At 44.7% G+C, this 23680-nt stretch overlaps 2 protein-coding genes across 4 annotated transcripts; both read right to left on the bottom strand.

The window, feature by feature from the left end:
• Positions 1 to 7315: 7315 nt before the first annotated feature.
• LOC100824073 (cyclin-P3-1) lies at positions 7316 to 9928 on the bottom strand. Of its 3 annotated transcripts, none has more exons than XM_024459903.1 (4): positions 9709 to 9928; positions 9268 to 9556; positions 8402 to 8820; positions 7316 to 7899 (listed from the first exon to the last, which is right to left on the bottom strand). In XM_024459903.1, exons 3-4 carry the CDS (start codon positions 8803 to 8805, stop codon positions 7596 to 7598), a joined length of 708 nt encoding a protein of 235 aa, XP_024315671.1. In that variant the 5' UTR covers positions 8806 to 8820; positions 9268 to 9556; positions 9709 to 9928; the 3' UTR covers positions 7316 to 7595. The 3 variants fall into 3 exon arrangements, with proteins under 3 accessions (XP_024315671.1, XP_024315672.1, XP_003568501.1); XM_024459904.1 differs by having other exon boundaries at positions 9268 to 9552; XM_003568453.4 differs by lacking the exon at positions 9268 to 9556 and having other exon boundaries at positions 9709 to 9926.
• Positions 9929 to 12078: 2150 nt separating this feature from the next.
• On the bottom strand, positions 12079 to 23155 carry LOC100841129 (ARM REPEAT PROTEIN INTERACTING WITH ABF2). The gene is made up of 19 exons (XM_010233098.3): positions 22682 to 23155; positions 22398 to 22564; positions 21879 to 22051; positions 21674 to 21794; positions 21474 to 21548; positions 19812 to 19906; positions 18389 to 18464; positions 17758 to 17865; positions 16487 to 16615; positions 16264 to 16332; positions 16125 to 16184; positions 15910 to 16033; positions 15685 to 15824; positions 13478 to 13541; positions 13326 to 13405; positions 13168 to 13232; positions 12922 to 13039; positions 12719 to 12843; positions 12079 to 12632 (listed from the first exon to the last, which is right to left on the bottom strand). Exons 1-19 carry the CDS (start codon positions 23031 to 23033, stop codon positions 12542 to 12544), a joined length of 2232 nt encoding a protein of 743 aa, XP_010231400.1. The 5' UTR covers positions 23034 to 23155; the 3' UTR covers positions 12079 to 12541.
• Between the last annotated feature and the right edge of the window lie 525 nt (positions 23156 to 23680).

Raw genomic sequence — 23680 nt, 5'->3', positions numbered from 1 at the left:
CTACTATTTGATCAATGCGAGGTACGGGGAAAGGATCTTTTGGACACGCACGGTTTAGATCAGTAAAATCTACACACATGCGAAGTTTATTCTCCCCCTTGGGTACTACAATAGGATTAGCTAACCAAGTGGGGTACAGTACTTCCCTGACAGCCCCCGCAGCTTTGAGCTTGTCCACGTCTTACTTGATTTAATCTTTGCGCTTCTGTGCTTGCCGGCGGATCTTCTACTTGATGGGGCGGGCGTCAGGGCGCACCGCGAGTCGATGCTCGATCACCTCCCTAGGGACTCCGGGGAGATCCGACGGTTCCCAAGCGAACACGTCGGCGTTCTCCCGGAAGAAAGTGACGAGGGCGCTTTCCTATTCGGCAGTGAGGTTCGCACCGATGGTGACGGTGCGCTCCTCGTTGCCGGGTTGGAGGGGCAGCTTCTTCACCTTGGCAGCCTCCTCCTTGAGCTTCTGGCCCTTGCCGGGGCGTGAGCTCGAGCCTGCGCCTCCCCCGACAAGTCCTTGCGGGGTAGCACGGGCCTTCTTCACTGTGGGGGCATCGTCCGGCATCAAGCCTTCACTCCCGGCAGCGTCTTCGGCGCCGGAGTCGGCCGCGGCAGCGGCCCTGACAACCTCGCCAACGCACCAGGCTGCGTCCTTGAGGTCGCACCCGATGGTAAGTATGCCGTACGTGGACGGCATCTTCATCACGCCGTAGGGGCAATGGGTCGCCACCATAAACTTGATCAGTGCCAGCTGACCAAGGATCCCGTTGTAAGGCAACGGGGTGTGCGTCACGTCGAACACCAGGTGCTCAGTCCTGAACGCTTCCCGGGACCCGAAGGTAACCGGCAGCGTGATGCGCCCCGGGGGCGCACGATCCCGGGGTTCACTCCCTGGAACAGGTCAGTGGGCTTCAGCCGTTCCAGCGGCAGCTGAAGTTTCTCCATTAACCTGGCGGACAGGAGGTTCAGCCCCGCTCCGTTTTCCACTAGCACCTTGGTCACCGTCACGTTATTGATGATCGGTGAGACCACAAAGGGTAGAACCCCTGAACCCAGCTGCCGGGCTGGGTGATCGTCGGCGCTGAAGGTGATCGGCACGTGCGACCACTTCAGCGGCTGTTGTGCCTCCGCGTCCGGCAACAGCGCACACACCTCTCGGGTGAGGCGCTTCACCGCGGCGTGAGATGGGAGAGAGTAAGCTCCCCCATGGATGCAGGCGACACCGCGAGGCTCCTGGAAGCCGGGCTCGTCGCCCGCGCTGCAATCAGACTCACGCTGCTCCTCAGCGTGAGCCTTGTCTCGTCCTCGGGGAGGGCGCTCCCTGCCGGCACGGGCCTGGCCGCGTCCTCCCTGTGCTTCCTCCCTGCCGACTCCCCCACCAGCAGGCTTCGGCCCCGCGCTGGGGTCGTTCGGGCAGTCCCGGGAGAGGTGCCCGATGTCGCCGCAGTTGAAGCAGGCGCCGGCCGCTCGGCGCTCCTCGTGGCGCTGCTCGCGCTTCTGCTTGATACCCTGCAGGATGCAGCAATCCTGCGCATCGTGGGTGGCGTTGGTGTGGATGGGGCAACGGGGCATGTCGCCCGGCTTGCCGCCGGACCCGCCACCGGATGAGGCCTTTTTCGCAAGCCTCGCAGTAGCCACTGACTCCGCGGCGAGGACTTGCTTCCCGCTACGCTTCCGGGAGCCCTTCTTCTGCGAACCCTCAACTGGGCTCGCGGCAGCCTTAGCTGAAAGTTCGGGTTCCAGGCGCCCTTCCTCGGCCATGGCACACTTGTGCGCCAGGGCGTAAAGATCCTGTGTCGTCCGGATCCGATGCGTGCTCAGCTTCTCCCGCATCTTTGGGTCATGGACATTGATGGCGAAGGTGTTGACGATGGCAGCAGCCTCCGCCTCTGGGATGGAGTAGGAGAGGCTAGAGAAGCGGTTGACGAAGCTCCGCAGTGTCTCTCCCGGCTTTTGCACCACAGTGTGCAACTCTGCCATGGTTCCCGGGCGTTTGTAGCCGCCCTGGAACGCGCTCACGAACTGCTCGCACAGGTCCGTCCAAGTGGCTATGGACCCGGCAGGCAGGTTGAGCAGTCAGGTTCTCGCCGACCCCTTGAGAACCATCGGGAACAAGTTGGCCCTGACCTTGTCGTCGGCGCCGATGGCGTGCATTCCGAACGTGTATGTCCAAAGGAAATCCTTCGGGTTCACGGTCCCGTCGTACGTCCCAAGCGTCGGCGCTCGGAACTTGCAGGGCCATGTCACCCGACGCAGCTCGCGGGTGACCGCAGTGCAGCCATCCTCGGCACCCATGGGAGCATCCTCCTACTCCTCCTTGCGCTGGTACTCTACCTTGCGCCGGCGCCGGCGCTCCAGGCGCTGGCAGAGATCCTCCTATTGGCGGGTGTTCAGTACGCCGCGGGCGTCACCCCGTGTGACGGTTGGTGATGAATCCGAAGACCCCTCAGGATCCCCGCCTCCTTGCCCTCCCTGCGGGGGAGGTTTTTCTCCCTGCCGCGAGCCTTGGGGCGCGTCTCCGCGCCCCGGATTCTGCCCGTGGCTTGAGCCTACCGGCGCGCCCTCGCCTTGTGGTTCTAGGAGGCGAGTGCGAGGAGTGCATCTAGCTCCGCGCTCCATGCCTCGTGCCCCGGCATGCCCTGCTGCGGCTCATACCGCACCATGACTCGCGCGGCAATGATGGCTTCTGCTGGGGTTTGGGCTGGGGCCAGTCGATTCTCTGACCGGCTACCCTCCGTCCTATCCCTCGGCGCACCCGAGTGAGTGGGGTGCGACCCCGTCGGCGTCGCTCGCGACGCGGTGTGCTCGTGGCGCAGCTGCCGCGGCGCGTCTCTGGCCTGCGATTCAACTCGCTGGCCGGCGCGGCCGGCACCGTGGCTGCTCGCGCGACTGGCTCCGACGCTAGGAGCCGCCGGCCCCCTCAGCCAGTTGTCCGCCGACAGCCGAGGAGGCGGCGGTGGCAGCAGCGACTGCTGCGCCCTAGAGGGCTCAGGGTTCTCTTGAGCCCGCGACGCGGGCTGCGCGTCGTGCGATCTCGGGTGTGCCGCTGGGGCTTCACGCGGGGCGATCCAGGAGTCACCAGCCCGCTTAGGAGGCATGGCGGCTGGCTCCGCTGTTGGAGTAGACAACGTCGATGTTGCCGTACACGATGGCGCCGGCGGTCACCGGCGAGCTCTCCTCTCGTGCCCCCTACCTGGCGCGCCAGATGTCGTAGCACGGGGCTCAGACACCGGGGATGCGCGGGCACCCCCTTTCAGGTTCGGTAGTGGGCAACGGGAATCGCTCCGGCGATCGCCAGCGAGGCCAATGCAACACATAAGAACACAATGGACACGAGATCGTTTTTACCCAGGTTCGGGTCACCCTGAGGTGTAAAACCCTACGTCCTGTTTCTGAGTTTGTTATTAACCTATGAGAAAGGGTTTACAGGTCTCCGGGGGGAGTCCCCGGGTGCTCTCACTTTTTTGGCTAAGTGCTACTTGCTACTTCTGGCTAGAACTAGTAGTGAACTGAGCGAGAACAGCCCACGAACCCTTTGACCGTTGTCGGGGGTCCTCCTTTTATACTGAAAGGGATGCCACAGGTGCCACGGTGCACGGGTGACAAATGGCGAGCAGAGAGCTAGGGCAGCTCCTCCTCGGTGCGCTGGCTTGCATGCAGACTAGGTAGCCCTGCAGCTAGGGGTTTAGGCGCCTGAAATTTACCCCAGGAAGGTCACTGTTGGCTGAAAGGACGGGGAATCCCCTTTTGGTCGGAGCATTGAATGCTGGTGTGTGCTTCACTCCTCGTCCTGACGAATCCTGCGCGCGGCATGCCCTCTGAGCGGCCACGTGGCGCCGCTGTTGCTCCCGCTCGCTCCTGCTCTTGTAACGGTCGCTTGCGCCCAGGAACACCCTCCCGGCAAGTAAAGGCGCCCAGGCAGGATTTCTCATGCTGCCCTGCAAGGCAACCCCTGCAGCCCGGCGAGCCCTGCCGGGCTGGCGACTTGACGGGCAGCTTGCGCGGAGCTGCCTGGGGTGCGATCCTTCCGGGAACCAAGCGAGGTGGCCCACGTGTCATGCAGCGGTGGTGCCCTGGGTGCCACTGGTGCGACATGTTATGAACAGGTTAAATTCAGGTGAATACGACAGGTTCAGAAAATTATAAATTTGCAACATATTGCAAAAATTTTACCAGACGCATTTATTGATTACAAAGGTGTAACTAAGTCCTATAATCCTGCAAAGAATGTAGCCGAAAGAGTAGAGGTACCTATAAAAACTACTCAACCTCCTGTACCTACCGCTCAAAGGAAGAGGGGGAGAGGTACGACAACTAAAATGACCTAGCTTCCAGCAAGCAACAAAAGGAACAAACGAAGGAGCCGCGGCAAAGAAAACAAAAGAATAAAACTTCTGAACCTCCTTCTACAACAACAAATGTGATTCAACATTTGATTGACTGAGATCAATTGGGTAATATACACCCAGTGGATAACCAACATCCACAACTCAGCTCAATAGTGCACTCAATTACTGATGCTGGGACATCGGAAAACCTGGACTTAACTGCAACGGGAAATCGCGAACAGTCACCAAGGGTAAACGAAATTTCCACAAATTACTTAGACACTGGAGAAATGTACAATAGAAAGACTACGTTTGTCGACACTTATTTCTCGACTAAGAGTGGAAACAACCTTCAAAATGATCATGATCCAAAGACCATAGCCGAGTGTGAAAAACGCTCCGACTGGCCTAAATGAAAGGATGCAATTCAAGCAGAAATAGCCTCGCTTAATAAAAGGAAGGTTTTTACAGAAGTAATACCTACACATCCAAATGTTTTCCTAGTAGGATTCAAATGGGTTTTTGTCCAGAAAAGGAACGAAAACAATGAGGTGGTGAGATACAAAGCGAGACTAGTAGCACAAGGGTTTATGCAGAGACCAGGCATTGATTTCAATGAAACATATTTTCCGGTTATGAGTGAAATTGCATTCCGATATTTAATCTCATTGTCTGTCCAAAATCGTCTATCTATGCAGTTGATGGACGTCATGATTGCATATCTTTATGGGTCATTAGATTCGGACATTTACATGAAGGTTCCTGATGGAATCCAAATTCCGAATACTAACGCAAGACGCAACATGTACTGTGTAAAGTTGAATATATCTTTATACTATTTAAAACAGTTGGGTAGAATGTGGTACAACCGACTAAGTGAGTTTCTCATTAAAAATGGTTACTCTAACAACGATGACTGCCCATGTGTATTCATCAAGAAATCCAAAACAGGATTTTGCATTATCTCTGTATATGTTGATGATTTAAACATCATTGGCAACAAACAGATATAGATGAAGCTCGTAATCATCTAATGATGGAATTTGAGATGAAAGATTTGGGTAAAACCAAGTTCTGCTTAGGTTTACAACTTGAGCACCTTCCTTCGGGAATATTGATTCACCAAGCTACATATATCCAGAAAATCTTGAAAAAATTTAACATGGACAAATTCTATCCATGCAAAACACCTATGGTAGTTCGATCTCTAGACGTAGAGAAAGATCCATTCAGACCAAAAGGTGATGGAGAGGAAATTTTGGGACCTGAATGTCCATATCTTAGTGCTATTGGGGCATTAATGTGCTTAGCAAATTGCACCTGGCCGGATATTGCATTTGCGGTAAATTTACTAGCTAGACGCAGCGCAGCTCCAACAAAACGCCATTGGGTGAGAGTTAAGCAAGTTTTCCGCTACCTACAAGACACTAGAGATCTAGGTCTATATTCCCAAAAGGAAAACCAAAACTCTGAATTAATCGGATACACTGATGTTGGCTATTTATTTGATCCCCACAATGCTAGATCCTGGACCGGTTTCGTGTTCCTACACGATGGAACAGCCATATCGTGGAAGTCTTCTACACAGACACTAGTGGCTACATCCACAAATCATTCTGAAATAATAGCTTTATACGAATCATCTCGTGAAAGTGTATGACTACGCAGAATGATTAACCATATACAACAATCATGTGGTATTGGTTCGATAGAATCACCAACAATTATCTATGAGGATAATTCTGCTTGTGTTGCACAGATGCAAACAGGTTATATAAAAATCAATATAAGTAAACATATTGCACCTAAACTATTCTATCCTCATGAATTACAACAAAATGGGGAGATAAATATCTTGCAAACCAAATCATGTGATAACCTCACAGATTTGTTCACTAGGTCCTTACCCAACTCCACATTTCAAAAATGTGTCTATGGGATTGGTATGCGATGACTTAAAATTTTGCAAGCATCAGGGGGAGTATTCACCTGAATTTAACCTGTTCATAACATCATATTGCACTCTTTTCCTATTATGAGTTTTACTCACTAGTTTCTCATAAAAGGTTTTTAATGAGACAATAATTAACATAAGATTATATGTCATATTTTTTATTTCCTCACCGGAGTTTTTGTGGATAATATACAAGGCATATTTATTGTTCACATAATTCTATAAGGATTATCAAGAAACAATATCCAGTATATGTTATACCATTTTCTCCTCATTTTCTCATTGGGTTTTTAAAAGGAGTTTTCATAACATATCAATATTAGTATTATTTTCTCAATATTTTTTCCACAGGGTTTTTGGAGGACATTACAAGATTCCACGATGTTTCAAGTATATACCTATCAACGGAGCAAATTGATGAAGGGGGAGTGTTAAGATTAATTAGTTTATGATCAATTAGGATTAATTATTAGTTAATTAATAGTTAATATGGCAATTAGCTTGTAACTGCTCGCGTCCGAAAATTTCAGAAAAACTAGGACGCGAATGCCAAATATTTGGGACACCAATGCATGTATTGGTGTCTCTTCCCCTTGTATATATATGAACTCAATCAATGGAAAACACACACATTCATTCATTTCACAACACTTAGCATCGCACTGCCACATCAGCGCCAACTCAGCACAGAACGGTGACAGACTGTGAATGAGGAAATGGCTTGCAAGTTTATGGGGCCCAGTGACATTCAAAATGGAGTAATTAGGAGACCAGAAAAGTAAAATGCAAGTTTCTGTGCGAAAATGCTGCAAGCTTAGGGTGATGCGATGCAATTCTCTCTACAAAGTCCATGGTGGCTACAAAATTCCAGTAACCAACTAGGTAGGAGAGTTTGCTATCATCTACAAGCATGTCTCTGAATTATGTTGGCTTGGTCAAAATTGATTGTCGGATGATGTCATGTGACTAACAAAATCAGATGCGCAGAGAAAGAACACAGCATGAGCCATTAACAAATCATGGAAAATGCACATTTATCTAACCACAAAATACTTGGCAACAGCTCCAATTAAAGATATCATAGAACTGAATAATGTTCGGACTTACTGTTTTCCAACTTGACCGCAAAATAAAATAAAATACTGGAACAAAATGGTTTGCAAGGATTACAGCTTAGTTCAGGTAAAATAGAATTGAAGCCCTACTAACCGAACACTTTGGAACAACATGACTTAATCTGAATGGAAAAATATCAGATCTAAAAGAATTATCAGTAATCAGGTCCTGTGTTTTGCAGAACTGTAGTCCGTAAATAATGGTCAGCTACATCTTTGGAGAGCTTGACTGTTGTACCTTTGGCGCACTAGCTCGCTCTGGCAGAAGTCATCAGCGCTACCGTTGTAGCTCAAATCTTTAGATCCATTGACACGATAAATCTGAACCGGCAGCTGCTCTGGTGCAAAAGTCGCTGCTTGTTTTTCCAGCTGCAAGCAGTAGCTCCCAAATGTCTCTAGATTCACTTTCAGCCTGAAGTCCAGATTGAACAACAAATCCAGCTCAAGCCGATTCATCTCGATTGTGCTGATTCCTCCTACTCTAGCATAGAATGCATTGTTGAAAAACCTGCAAGATATGCATTGAGAAACCTGTGCACATGCTTGTCTTTGTTCTGGGAGACACAAAACTAACATTATAAAAAAAAATGGAGCAGCTTCGGTGATTGGTAAGCAAATATCTGAAGATGCCTATGCAACAATTATGCATGCCTTTGTTTACAATCAGAGTGAGATTAGTTGACTAATGTGGTGCACACACACCTCTCTCACATCCTTTCCTAAAACTCTCATTTTTGTAGCTAACCAGTGCTCCGTGTAAAATAGAAAAACACAGCAGCAACTAAAACCAGTTTGTTTGTCCTATGGAAAACATGCCATTTGGCTATTTGCAGGTAAAAGACAGTTAGGCTGGCAAGCATCTTTGCTTAGTAGGTAGCAGTTGTAAAATATAATAGCTAACCATGTAAGTGGTTTTGCTTAGTAGGTAGCACAATACCCAGAGAGCATATCTAGACATAACCTAGTGAAGCTGGTTTATCATTTAATCCATCTAAAGTTGGGGTACTTACGCATCATCTGTGAATTTGGCAGCAACAACCACACTCGTAATTAGCAAGCGGTGAACACTAAATGACGTCATGTATACATGTGGCTGTTGTAGGTATCTCTCAATGTAGACAAGTGCCAATACAAAGCAGGATGGACTGCAATCTGCATACTTGAAAATACGTTCTGCATACAGCTGTATGCTAAGATCTGGTACCCTCTGGCCATGAAAAATAGTGGGAGACTCCTTTCTTTTATTAGAATCTAGTAATTCTTCAGTCTTCTGAACTGCTCTGCCAAGATATGCTGCAAGAAGCGACAAGACCTTTGGAAATTTAGTATCTCCTCTCTTTGACTGTGATACTGTCAAACCCAATGTCAGGTAGCTCTCCAAATGCTTATCACTGGCATCAGTTGTAGAATCCATTGGCTGACATAAGTACTGTAAAAGATAAAGGAAATGTTAACCAAAAAATGTTCATTTGAGCAAATAGTATGGATACTTGAAGGGGGCAAAAAAAAGTTTGCCCTAGTTTGTATAGAACCAAAAAGAAATCTAAAAGAAGGATATGAACAGTATAATCAGGAATACACTTTCCAAGTGTTGGCATTCTATTATGAAATGTGCCAAATTACACAATAATATAACATCGAACTGCTCTGTTAGTTTATATAGTAGCACACAGACATCTAAAGAAGAGTACTAGAATATAAGTTAGCTCTTTTATGCACAATATAATCAGGAATACAGTTTCCAAGTATTGGCATTATATTATGAAATGTGCCGAATTACACAATAACATATCAACATCAACAGGAATCTACTTCTTTTGTTCTTCTTTTGTTCTTCTTTTGCGAGGATGAAGCAGATTCGGAAGATAAGCACTACCTATAGATTGGGCGTTACTCCCATTTTGGCAACTTATCATCCCCTCTACCATCCAAAGGATTTTTTTTTTCCTTCTATTTTTGGCACATTTCGCCTCCTTTTAACCATCCAAAAGATAAGGGGGATAATGAGTTGGCAAGAAATACTCCAAACTCCATAATACAGATGTGCCCAAATCTACACCACTATCCCCAAGAACCCGGCCCATTACCACATAACGCGAGCAAGTAAAATTTTGGTTCCCTTTACACTTCCAAATTTGGTCGGAATCCACTCCAAGCGTGGCTAGCTTCACAGGAAAGAATAGATCAGCAGAAGAAAGGCACACTAGACTGGGAGCTAAAAGAGGCCAGATTCGGAAGCTCATCTGAGCCCCAAAATGCCGCGTGATTTGGGCGACAAGCTACTGAGAGTTGGGCGGATGGGGAACAGATTTCTTACGGCTTTGCTCTAGCTTCAGTTCGGGGAGAAGGCTTTCAGCCTCCAGCCTCGCACCTTACCGCTCCCCTCTTCGTTCTCCTACTCTCCTTGCTCTTGGATGAGCTGCTCCTTGGAGGCTTGGATGCTGAAACCGAGAGAGAGAGAGCGTGAGCGAGAGAGAGAGAGACTATGGGCTCCGTCAGGGTGGCTCCGGCTGACAATGATAAGTGTACTGCCTCTGGTTTGTCTCCAAAGGTCAATGTAACCTCGACCTTAGCACGTAATTAAACGGTTGAGTAATGAGAACGTGTGAGTGCTTATTTGCTTGGAAACAAAATTTACTGCTACTCCGATTCATATTACTTGTCGAAATATTACATGTATCTATACGTTTTTTAAACATAAATACATTCATATTTGGACAAATTCAATACAAATAATATGAATCGGAGAGAGTAAATCAGTAGGGGACGGTTTGTGGCAAACCATAGGAGAAAAAAAATCACCGCCGTGGGCCACCGTATCTTCGTTGTTCGGTCGCCGCCGTCCTCCCCGCTGGTTTTCGGATTTGGAGCATCTTCGGACCTTAGAAGGCTCAAGTTTTTCCGTCTTTACCCTTGTTCCGAATATGAAGGATGTGCTGCGTTGGGAGTGGTCGACCTCCGAGGTTTCCTCCATTTCTTCCAAAAATGCCATATGACCTTGGCTTGCGCACATATTTAACATTGTCAGGCTCCGTTGAAGTGCAGAATTTGCATCTGGCTCACTTGTGCAAACCAATGCTAGACGGATTACATTCTTGAGCACCTGCATCTCTCTTTTAACTCGTGCTGCCTCCTTTGAGAACAGGAGTCGAAGACTACGGTCCACCTCCTCGTGGATTGTGCTTACACAAGGTCGGTTCTCTTTGAGGTTACCTCTGAAGGCCTCGCCGCTTGGTTGGACATGGCGGCAGACTGGCTTTCAAAACGTTTTCAACACGTAGGCACACATGCTCTGAGCCAGCTCCCCCTCCATGCACATTCCTCTGATGTCGGCTTTCCTCTGATGTCGGCTTTAGTTTCCCTATTACGGTTTTTGCTTTGGCTATGGCTTTGCTTCTTCCTTTTGCTTCCCTCCTCACCCATTTTTTGGGTTTTCTGTTTTATTATATGTACTTGTGTTTTCTTTTTAATGAAATGACGTAAATATTTAAAAAAAATATCACATAGCATAATAAAAAATAACGGTACTGATATGTATCATCTAACATTGCTCTATATTCACGATAGCATTGTCCTATTCATCCCTTTCACCTTGAAATCAATCACAACCATCATATCTATTTTTTTTCTCCCACCTGCATCTTGCATTTTCTTGCTTTCATCATTTTATCTCCCCTCACACGTTTGGTTGTGTCGTCTTCTTTCCCTTCTTTTCATTCTATGCTCCTCTTGGTTCACTATTGTGCCGGCCTATTTCCTCTTTCCCACACCTCACGAGATTGGATGGTTTGTGAGCGGCGGTGCTAAGACCGGTGTGACGGCACTCCAGTCTGGCATCCCTCTTAGACCAAGGCACATCCACTCTTTTTTTTTTACTTTATCTCTCATTTTTTTGTCTTTCCACAGGAAAACCAAGGCAATCCACTCCTTTTTTTTTTTGCTTTCTCTCTCATTTTTTGTCTTTCCATAGGAAATTCCAATGTTCAATTAGATTTTCCGTGGGAAAAGAGGGGCCACAGAATGTTAAAGCTAAAAAGGATCTAATTCCTAGCCAATCAACACTCCTTTACCACCTTTAAAAAAACACTCCTTTACTGACACAACTGTTTCTTGAAGGGTTCATGAGAGAGCACATGAGCACTATTCTTACGAGTTACGAGACACAAAAAGGATTCGAAGAAGAAAATACTTCCTTCGTTCCATAAAAATTTCGCTCAATCAGTACAAAATGGCGATAAATTTTATGGAAGTAATCAACGTAGTATAATCAGGTGCTCCGCGCCTTCGGCTCTTGCGTTTTCTCTTCGCAGTCTTGACCTGTCGGTGCTGATGGATAAGTAGAGGAAGGAGGTTCCTGGAATCCGGTACTTGTATTTGTGGGGAGGAAGACATGGGTGATGATGATCAGAGAAATAGGAAACCGATGGGTTCTCCACTTCGCAACAAAGCTTATTCTACAACTCGGCCTAGTCACAACGATTATCCAAAAGCTTTTCCCCATACAACAAGACTACCCGAGTTGATGCGGATAGGTGTGGTGGGGCCCACTCTGACAGGGCAGCGCAGCGCAGTCACGCTTTTGATCCGGACAGGATAAGGGAACCGCAATGCAGGTGCACAGAATACCTCCAGTTTTCCTTGGCACTCTTCGTCGTTCAGAGGTGTACCAAAACTGTGACACCAATAGTTGGATTTTCCGACAGAAGCCCAGCTTTTCTTAACAAACATCTGCACGGTTAGTAAACATGAAGAACACAGATTGCTGCTACAGCATTACACCGCTCCAGCTTATCCTCTCCACACCTCGTACAGGGACATAATCGGAACTCTGAACTGGAAGTGACCCTAGAAACTCGTTAAGCTATGCCAAGACCGACAAACACGGTCAAGGCCAACCAACTAAACCTATCTGGAATTTGTCTCTCTCTATAGCCACACTTACTCTTACCATGATGGCCACTGTTCAATCAAATAAAATGATATTACATTGCTGCTGGTGTTAATTGAGGACCCCCGCCGTCATGCCACCGCAATAGACTGAATAGTTGCCACCCAGTAGAAATGCCCAGAACAACAAACTTTAGCTGTACAAGATTTCCAGCAGCATCTGTCAGATGGTGGCTGTGGTATCAGCGGATGTGGGCAGGGGCTCATGGCTGCGCAGTCCTGTGGCTTGGCCTCAGTGCCTTAACAAAGAAGTTGCGGAGCTCCGGGATGACACGCTGGATTAGCTGAGAGAAACTGCATTGCGAAACGGGTAAGTTAGAGTTTTGCTGCATGAATTGCACTACAATATGTATCAATGTGCTGGCCCCAAGTTGAGATACCCAGGTCTGATGCAGATCTTATCAAACTGCTCCAAAATAAACAAGACGCATGTATGTCTCAGTGACATGGCATGAAAGGCTTCAGATAAGTCATACATATCAGAGACATTGTCTAAATTAACATCCTGCAAGATACAAAATATGACAAGTCAGATCCAATCAACAGTTCAAACTTATAACTTAGGAGTAACGTTCTTAATCACCTGAGCAATTGTGTATTCACAGAGGCGTTTGAGGCCTTCTAATAGATACTGATCAGCAGCTCTAAGAAGATCCTGGGCAAGCTCGTTGGTTACTTCCACTGACCCTGTATAGATAAACCTGCATAAAACAAATAAGATGTTTTCATAGTTCAATTTAGCAGGCCTTCAGCCGTAAGAGAAAAGGAACCAACAACAATGCAGATTCACCCATGGCCAAGGAACAAGATAGCTCAATGATTTACTGACCTCATCATCAGTTCGAACACGTCCCACCTGATATTTGGAATTTCTATGTCTCTTGCATCCTTTTCCTGGTAAAGTAAATAGTGAAAAATTGCTCAACTAGGAAACAAGATCTATATCTTCAAACCAAAGAAGCACTATTATGTTATGTTGAGACTAACCCTATATCCGCCATCAAACATTGCACGAAATGCATCTGAAGAAGCAAGCAAAGCAATTCTATGTGCATAAAAGCGCTTTCCTGCGAATCACAGGGAACATGATTATCTATAGTGACTTCTGTTAAAGCAGGGTTCAGAAACATGCCACTAACCTTCCACCAAGAAGGTGACATCTGAAAGTGTCGAACTGTTCACATATTGCTCGCCAAGATAAATCTGCAATTGAAAGTAAATTTGCAACAGCCAGAATTACGGATGAACCAATCCCTCGGTATTATAGCCCTTTTTATCTAGGACTACACAAATGATGATTTGTTCCCAAATCTTAATAAAAATATCCAGGATAGGAAGATAACGCCTGCCAACAACTAAGAATAGACTGCCAAGCAGTATAAAATCAGATGACAGAATATCTGTATCCCGACAGGTTGCCATGCCACAACAGACTATTTGAAGGGATTAATAATTTTATAATTCAGAGAAGTTTACGCACGGGCACTCTTGATTTAATTCAAATCTTGCTAATAACTGTTACTCCCTCCGTTCCATATTAATTGGCGCGGATTTAGTACTCGTGCCAATTAATATGGAACCGAGGGAGTACAAATCATGGGAAACTATTGTTTTCAAAACAAATTCGTAAGACATCCCTTTTTGTAGTGCTAAGATATAGATAGATTATAATTCGACTCTAATGTGGTGTCCACTTAGACAAACCTGATTATCAGTCAACATTTGGCTGGGTTTTTTTTTGTTGGGAAACTCTCGCAAAAACCAAGCTTCACCATCATCGATCTGAGGAAAGCGCATTCCACCCTATCATGCGCTTTACTCATGTCTAGCTTGATCGCCATATACCCCTCCTTTCCCTTCCTTCTCCTCAGCCAGTGGGGCATCTCATAGGCAATAAGCACGTTGTCGGCAATGAGTCTCCCCAGAACGAAAGCACTTTGCAACTCCGAGATGATCTCCGGGAAAATTTCCTACAACCTTTTGGCAATCATCTTTGAAATGATTTTGTAGATCACGCTACATAGGTTGATGGGCCTGAGATCCTTTATGTTGCTTGGCCTTGAACCTTCGGAATCAGGGCAATAATAGTGGCGTTCCAACCCTCTGGGATCTGGCCGCCCCTCATCACCAACAGCACCTCCCTTGTCACTTTCTCCCCCACAATCTCCCAAAATTTCTTATAGAAGATGGCTCCCATACCGTCAGGCCCCGGGGCCTTTAGATCACCAATAGTGCTAAGATATAGATATACTACAATTTGACTATAACATTTGGCTGGTTTTGGTTGCATTAGAAGTCGTTCCGTGGGCCGACCAAAAATTCTTCAGTCCAACCACCGGTTCGATAAAATAATAAAACAATTGTTGCTACTATTATGATATAGAATTGACCAGCCCGGAAAGTTTCTTGGTGAAGTAGATTTATTCCCCAATGGAAAACAACAAAACTGATAGATCAAGTTGGTCATGCATGTACAACCCCAAGACAGGTGTTACCAATCCTTGCAGACGCGTATTGTTTTTAGAACGGTCGAGAGAGCACCACCTGGCTCAGTAGTGGTTCAACTGATTCTAGGAGGTCTAACTCCAGAAACGGTCTTCCTGGCAAACCAGACCAGCCTTGAACCACTTGTCTGGTCCAGTCTGGTTATAATAACTACTACTCCCTCCGTCCAACAAAACATGTCTCAAGTTTGTCAAAATTTGGATGTATGTAGACATGACTTAGTGTATAGATGCATTCAAATTTAGTCAAAGTTGAGACATCCTTTGTTGGACGGAGGGAGTACTTTTTTTTTACCAAGGTTATAATGACTACTCGTCTACTCCCTCTGTTTCTTTTTATCTGTACATGTAGCATAGTCGAGTTTTCTCAAAATATCTGTACATTTGGATTCCCAAATCCTAATTAATCATTGTATAATTAACTATGTTTACTTTCCCTAAGAAAACAATTTTAATGTTGTCATCCTATTAGGTGAGACAAAGTGGAGACAAGGAGAGATTGGAGGATTGAATGGATGATAAAATTAATTGTATGGGGAATGTGAGTGAAGACCAAACACAAATTTGTTCCTCTAGCTTATTTGGTCTGAAAAGGCTGCTTGTACGGATATTTACAAAAGGAGGGAGTATGATTCAAACCAGGCAAGGGTAAAAATATATTCTATTCTGGACCCTATTTTTGGCCAATAACCCCGAACTGTTGAAATCCAACTGCACCTGAGCTAATACGCATTGTGTTCCTTATTGTGAAGACCTTTTGCATAATACACCACATTCAGATCATAAACCCACATTATTCACTTCAATACCATAACAAAGATAAATCATTCCTTTTCGCTAACCTGTGGTGTTGGAGATGGAGGTGCAGCATCCATTGTAGAGAGCATTGCCGCTTTGTTGGCCAATTTGTATAGTGCTACTGAACCATCCTGTTGATGTTTCAGGCTCACCGAAACCAGAAGATCAAGAAGCAAGTCGAGACCTGAATTGGCCCAGAATTAACCCAGGGAGAACAAAACACAATTGAAATAAAGAGACACTTCTGGCGGATGTCAAATTGTTCATACCGTTATTATCAATAAAAATAGTTCTTTGATCTTCAGGGGCACAGAGGTGTGCGAGTGCCAGAGCAACACGCCTCTGGACAGATTTTTCTCCTACTCTCATGAGATAAACCAAGTGTTTTAACACCTGCAGAAGACCACATGGGAATCAGCTACTCAGCTATTCTAGATGCCATAGTGTGCCAAATAAAAGAAAAATGGTAGTGAGCAGAGCTTACTCGTCCATTTATCTTCTCCTCTAGCCTCTTCAATGTCTTAGCTACACAGTCCTTTGTAGCCTGAAATTACAAATGACTTGACTAAACTCAGTTATAAACTTATGATGAAAGCAAATCTATGCCATGATGGTTGACGTACCTGGACAATAAATTCTCCATCCTGCAACTTCTGGACACCTCCTACTTTGACGAAGTCAGAAATATAGTCCTATGAAAAGAATGTTATTATGGATATATTAAAGTAAGATGCTTACGTGAAACAGAAATGGATCATGACTACATTAATTCATTCCCTTTTCCGAAGGAAAATCAACTAGTAGAAAACAATCTTTTCAGAACTGGTTGGAACAATCGTTAATTACCTCATTGTCCGCAACTCCGTAAAGAGCAAAGGCAGCATTGTGTTGCAGAGACCCATTTTTTGAGTCGAGAAGCTTTAGCAAAGGCGCCAAACCACCATTGTATGCAATACCTGCTTGGTTATGTGTGTCCTGAAAGACAAATGAATTTTCTCTCAAACTGGCTGTACATGCTAAATAAAAAAGCTCAAGTATGCTCTAAACCAAGAGTAAAACGCAAACTAATTGACAGCTGTTTACTTTCCAAACCCATAATTGAAACGTTTACAGCATAAGAGGACATCGAAATGGAAATAGCTTCCTATATGTCTGAAATAAATATGACATATCTAGATTCGCTCACTAATGGTCACACATAATCTGGCACCCACTGTATAGAGTCTAGATGACACTTGGTAGGCAAAAAATAATATAGGCAACATGATATGTCATATGACAACGACCATTGGGCTTATTGTTTCAGCTGGTGCATTGCACATGCAGTGACACAGGGGTACATATTCCTTTGGCTTATGTAGTCGAAACTCAAAAGATGTTAGTATCACCATTCTAAGATGTTGGGTTTTGGTTTATGCACAAATCTGTAAAACTGTTTGCTTTAATCTGTGTAGTACTGCTGTTTAATTTGATTTGATTGTATTTCTGTGGGGTTTATCTCTGATGTTAAACTAGTAGAAAGATTGCAGGGGGGTCGGTTTCTTGTATTCAATTCCATTAATGCTAATAGGTGATGTTTTGTGCACGGGTGACTCCACATGGATGTCAACGTATTTTTCCTCAGGAGTCCTGGATACTCAGTAATGCACAGGTTTAAGAGCTTTGGTAAATTATGCTGGATTACAGTTACTCGTCACGATACAGTGGATACAGTGGAGAAGCATATGCAAACAAAAGGCACCAATCTACACAACAACCGTCTGAGAGGCTCTATGGTTAGTCTGGAAAGGACAATGAGCTGCATAGCTTCAAATTCAATGGTAAATTAAACCTGGCATGTGGTCAATTGCATGTCAACCCCTCACAAGGGTGGACACTATTACAATTTTGTATTCCAACATTATTTTTGCATCCTAACGTAAACTCGAAACAGAAAACAAGGCAAGCAGCAAATTTGACAAAAATCTAGGTCAGGTGATTTTATTAAGTGGGGTTTGCATTTTCATCTACCAGACTACCAGTGTTGTTTCTCTTTCACTGCTACAATAACAGTAAAACCTGCTGACAAATATAACAATCCAGCTAGTATAGTACAACAGCAGAATGAGAAATATAACCTGGGCAAGCCTCCCAAGGGCAAAGGCAGACATCTCCCTGAGCTGGAAATCAGCTGACTGTAGCATTTCAATTAGTGGTCGGACTGCACCCCTTTGCACAATATGGACCTGTGAAACCATATATATGCATATTTTTAAAAGGATATCTGACAACACCATTATGTATTCTTTTGATTCACCGTCTCCAACTATGGTGTGAAACTACATACTCCCTCATTTTCACAAAGGTTGCCATATTTGGTTTCGTTAAGACAAGGCTTTGACCAAGAATTACTCTATTAATATATTATTTATATGATACGAAACCATGATTATTAGCAAGAACTTTTAAAGACGAATATATTGATATACATTTCATGTATGAAAAAACACATTAATATAGTTATCATTGGTCAGACCCTTGTCTTAACAAAAAAGAAATACGCCAAGCTTTGTGAAAAGGAGTATCTAGTAAGTACAACTCACATAACCATGTCAAATTTTTGTAGCACATAGTAGATCGATGGTAATCTCGAAGGAGTATTATATTAGGAAAAATAATTCAACTTTTTTTCTTGCTCTTCTGCTTTCATCACTCGTCGTAGAAGAATTAAAACAAGGAGCAAACAATAGGTGAAGCATTGTAAAGCACCTTGCACTCAGAGTCAGCCGAAGCAAATTGCCCTAGCAACAAAGCAGCTTCTCTTTGGCTTTCCGTACAACGGGAACTGCAAGAGAAAGAATATCAAGCTCAGGTTTTTGAATGAGCTGGAGCACAGATTCAGGGCAGTGGTGAATATAGGATTTCAAGTTTTCAACCCAGGGTGGTCCAATTGCATAATTTTTTTATACCAAATGTAACATGCCAACACACTAATACGAGTCTAGAATTTACAAATGCACGATAAAAATAGATCAATGATGTCTCAAAAGCATATTAAAATTTGCATAAAAGAAGCCAGCAAACCTACAGAAGGTCAAATAAGAATATTTATCAAAATAACTCTTTCTCGTGGTCATGAAAGTGTAAATTATATCAACTCATTCACTTTCAAGAAAGCATCCAGCTACTCGTAGGAAGGGTGGGGATCAGGCATTGGGTCAGGGAATCGGTGGTAGGAATTGATTGATTTATGTTGATTTTCCACCTCCTGCCTCTGCCTGCTTCGTCTGATTGTTTTTGCGTCCGTGTCTTTCTGAGTTGGGTGGCAGGGGCGGAGGTGCCCAGACGCCAAGTTGATTTTTTCTACAAGGGAGTCAGGGAGAGGCTATCTGCTGATCAATATTGCTACTGCTACCGATTCACCCAAGGATGAGGCCAGGACCCAGGGACGGATCAACCTGTTGGCTACTGGGCTGGGGCTCTAATGTTCCTCTTTGTTACTTGGGGTGTAGTATATCTGTATATGTGGGCCAGTATAAAATCTCAGGGCGGGCCCTGTGCACCCTGTGGCTCCGCACTGATTCAGCGTAAATCATGCCTTCATATACTTTCATGAGACAGGGACTGTAATAATAAAAAAAATCATTGTCATGTAATCTTTTTCCTCGATAACAAACCTAAATGTGTGTCATCTTGTATTAGAAGAGAGCATCATGATGATGCAAACTGTACACCAAAAGAAAACAAGAACCCAAAGAATGTACAGGAAAGCTAGCCTACAAGGAACATAAAACAATGAGAAAAAACAAAGGCCTTCTCATGTTATCATATAAAACGAATATTAATCTGGATTAGAAGATAACTTGCTATGCCAAGCTTACACTCAAAAACGTTATTGGGATTATGCCACTATAATCAACATATTTTTCCACTTTCAAAAAAAATCAACATATTCTTCTCACCTTAAGCAAGTTAATCAGAATCCAGAAACAGATATACAATGGTGTCTTCACAGTAAATCAGTAATCAAGTGTGTGTTCTCATGCATAACTAATACTCCCAAGTATATATGGTTTGCATTTTTGGTAGTATTTGAGCAGAATTCAACAAACATACTTAATAAGTTAACGCATTCAAGTATCGACGGACATAGCTTAAAACTATCCTAAGCTGCATATGACGATCATCATACCTTAAGAGCCCAATAACAGGCTGCAGGGCCCCTGCATTCAGAACCTCTTTCTTGATATTTGGGGATGAATGAACCAAATTTCCAATGACACCAACCTAGCATGCAAAAAAGAGTGTACTTAGTATCTACTGGCATGCACTGCAGTTAAGATATCATACAAATGGCTAGTTCCAAGATTAGGGTGATTTCATACAAGATTATCACAATATATGTTGGATCCTGAAAATAACTTTATAAGGAAAGGTCGTCCCCTGCACTGGGCAAAACCACAAAAGTACGAATCTGTATAGAACTGATAGAAGTACTTGTTGGAAATATGCAGGCAAACGGTGAGTATTTTCATGCAATTCACTTGCTCTATATAAACTCAACAGGATCAACTAACTCCATTGTTACATAAAGATGTTCAAGTTCCAAAAATTCCCATTGGCTGCTGCAGAATAGCATTTGTTTTGTAATACTTCAAAAACTAAGTAGTACATATATAATATATCTCGACACAAAGAACACTTTACTGTTTGCAAAATGAATCTGGAATAAATTTCAGCTGATTTTTCATAAAAAGTTAACCACCCAGTATTCGTTAACAGACTGAAATACATATGTATTGTTTAGCGAGTAATAACTCATTCAAACACATATATAAAACTGCAATTAAGGTACTCAAACTTGCTTACTTGCCATTAGGGTTATTAACTTCAATTTTAACCTGCTAGGCTCGCTCAAGGCCTCATCTTGCTTAATCGTACCACTCAGGCTCATCTTTCAGTCATGTGCCAGAAAATGGCATAGCAAACCTTGATATGGACCTTAAGGGTATGTTTGGATGGTGGCCAAAGTATGCCTTAACAAAATTTTGTTTCGATGAAAGCCAATTTTTTGGCAAGCCAATGCCTCACTACCAACTCTAGTTCATTTTTCTTGCCAACTTTAGCCAGCTCAGTGGCAAGAAAAACCTTCACCAAAATTTTAGCTAGCCAAATATTTAGCATGGCAATCTTGGACCTAAAACCAAACATACCCTTAGGCATCTTCTATGTCAAATTAATTTCTTTATCTAACCTATGGATGGACCTAACTAGCTTAATTAACAAGTTCATGATAGGCTAATGTTTCACCCAAATACAAAACCAGGAAGCCTCACAACCTCTGACGCAATTCACTCTTCCGATAACTAGCATAGTTTGACAAATATACTTTGTGCCTTATCGCTTGTTCTGCACTTCATGAAATATGAGTTGATATCATAATGATCCACACACCATATGCCAGAAATGCTGAATAGTTTATGCATTCCTCCTTATGTAAATGACGTTATAACAACAAACACGCTAGAAGGTAACTGCCGCTGTGCCAACCAAGTTCCATTCCAACTTAAACAAAAACATCCACCTGATTCCCTAGCAATATATAGTACTATGGTTCAACACTAAGTTCATTAGACTTGTGCTCTTTGAGGTATACATTGATACATTCCACAAGGATTTAGGGTAACTATTCGTTCAGGATAAAGAAAACTGGAGAAATAGCATGGTTCAAAATTATAATACTATTTTTTCTGTAATAAAAACTGTGATGGATACATAAAAGCAGCATTTTAAAAGTAAATAGGCTTCTGACAGAGATATGTGATAACGAAAATTTGAATACTCTTTGTCTTACTGCTTCATAGTGAATCGCAGCATCCTCTGATCGCAGCATCAAGATCAAAGTTGGCAGTGCATTGCAATCAACAATCTGCATTAAGAATTTAAGGGTGAAATTTACCATTGACAAGTAAGAAAATAATATATGTGGGCAAGTCTGATGTTAAATCTAACATAATGTTGGTTCCCTTTATTTACAAATTTATAAATTCTCACCTGGGTTTTGTTTTCATCATTTTTAAAGGCCAAGGTCCTCAAGGCCCCTGCAGCTGCCCTCTGCACCTTAACATCCTGTGATTCTAGCAACTCAACAAGAGGTGGGATTCCGCCTTCAATTCTGCAGCAAATCAAAATCATCAGCAAGCATAGATTACTCCCAAGGAAAAGCAGCATAAATATTCAGCAGTGTGCAGAACTAAACCTGATACAAGTTTTGATGTTGCTATTTTCATGAGCTAGATTGGTAATTGCATCAGCTGCTCTCCTGATAACGCTGTTAACTGCCCTTGAATTTGTAGCATTTTTATGCCTTTTTAGAAGATTCACCAGAAGGGGTAGGGCACCAGCATCAACTATAAGTTGCTGATGTTCAGGCTGTTAAACAAACACGCCAAGTAATTAAATGACTAAAATCCTGAGAGCAACACAGCGAAAACATAATAATGAAGTAGTCATGCTGAAGAACATTGATAACAATATTCATGGATTGCTTAAGGGGACGAGGGAGGATTGCATATTGCATTTTTTACAGGTTGTACAGACAGATGAAGGATAAGAGGAGTGGAGAGAGTCGTGATGCATTTGCTCTTGCACTTTGCTATGGAAATGGGATATTTGAGACGGTCGTAACACATAATATGTAGATTATACGAATAATTCAACCAAGTGCAACGAGATAAAAGCTCAACTACAGTGCAAACAGGAAATTAATCGATTGAACCTTTACGGCTAAGAGCCCGAGAGCCAAGGCAGCGCCCTTCTCAACATCGTACTCGAACGGCCGGGGCTGTTGCTCCTCCTGTACCGCTGCCACCGCGGGGGGCACCTTCAGGTGGCACACCAACGCCGGCACGGCGCCACCCTCTACGATTACGTTCACAACCTCCTCTGTTTCAAAAGCAGCAGCCAGATCCGCCTTAGTAACGGCACCGGAACGGGTGCGGAAGAGCACGGATCGGTACGGTTGGCGCGGGATTGGGTGCGTGCGGAGGGGGGAGAGGGTACCGTTTTTCGCGAGCTCTGCGAGGACGTGGGTGGCACGCTTGGCGGCTGCGCGGTCGGCGTGGCGCCACGAGAGGTTGAGGGCGTCGACCTGCGTGCGGACCTCGCGGGCAACCGCCGCCTGGGAGTGACGGCAGCAGATCTCTGGGCCCGCGGAGCCCTCGTCCTCCTCGTTGTCGTCCTCAGCGTCGGCGCTACCAAGGGGCGAAGAGGCGGCGGCGGAAGCGGCGGCGGCGGCGGCAGCGGCGGCGGCGGCGGAAGCGGCGGCGGCGGCGGAAGCGGCGGCCTCGTCGTCCAGCCTGCGCTTCTGTGCCTTGCGCCGCGGGCGCTGCGGCTTCTGCTGCTCCGCCTCCATCTGAGGGGATCGACGGCGAGGACGGGCGAGAGATTGTCGGAGGTCGAGGCGGAGGAGAGGGCGGAAGCAAAGAGTATGCGTCCCAGGCTCCAGTCCCAGCGCGATAGGGATTATTTCGTGTTCTGGTAAAATTGCGCACTTCATTTTATTTTAGCGACAAAAGAAATGCGCGTTTCTTACTCTAGTTACATGCACGACTCGACATGACGTTAGAAACAAGGACGCTGCTACAGCCTACAGGGTGCCCGAGCATTATTAAGATACCGAGGGTGCACACCCAAAAAATATTAACCATTGGTCACAGTTTCCTAAAATGGCATATTTTGGTCCGCCCGCATAAATTTCACTGACGTTTTTGCCACCCAGCAGCCGCGCAGGCCCCAGCCAGAGTAAAAGTTGCCGCTTAGGCGAGCAAAAAATGAAAAACAAGGCAATAAAAAGGCAAAGTTTGCCCGCTCATGTGCAAGGAAAAAATAAAAGAAATCGTCTCCTCCTTCCTCAGTGCAGATTCAATCTCCTTCATCTCCCGGCTTGCTTGCATCTGCCTTCTCAAACTCTGTTCCGACATATAAGCACATGCATAAGTAGCGCAGAGATTGTATTCATGATGCCTGATACAACATCAAACAAGAGAATAAAGCCAAAAT

The sequence above is a fragment of the Brachypodium distachyon genome, chromosome 2, assembly GCF_000005505.3.
Source record: "Brachypodium distachyon strain Bd21 chromosome 2, Brachypodium_distachyon_v3.0, whole genome shotgun sequence".
Lineage (NCBI taxonomy): Eukaryota > Viridiplantae > Streptophyta > Magnoliopsida > Poales > Poaceae > Brachypodium > Brachypodium distachyon.
This window is presented reverse-complemented; position numbering and strand designations above follow the sequence as displayed.

Bases quoted from the DNA above. Each gene is read 5' to 3' on its own strand.
- LOC100824073 (XM_024459903.1), bottom strand. From the start codon at position 8,805: ATGGATTCTACAACTGATGCCAGTGATAAGCATTTGGAGAGCTACCTG. The intron at 7,900-8,401 runs GTAAGTACCCCA...CATATCTTGCAG, and splicing joins GCCAAATTCACAGATGATGC to GTTTTTCAACAATGCATTCT.
- LOC100841129 (XM_010233098.3), bottom strand. From the start codon at position 23,033: ATGGAGGCGGAGCAGCAGAAGCCGCAGCGCCCGCGGCGCAAGGCACAG. The intron at 22,052-22,397 runs GTTCAATCGATT...TTTGTTTAACAG, and splicing joins TCGGGCTCTTAGCCGTAAAG to CCTGAACATCAGCAACTTAT. The intron at 13,542-15,684 runs GTTAGCGAAAAG...TTTCAATTGCAG, and splicing joins CTCCATCTCCAACACCACAG to ATTTATCTTGGCGAGCAATA.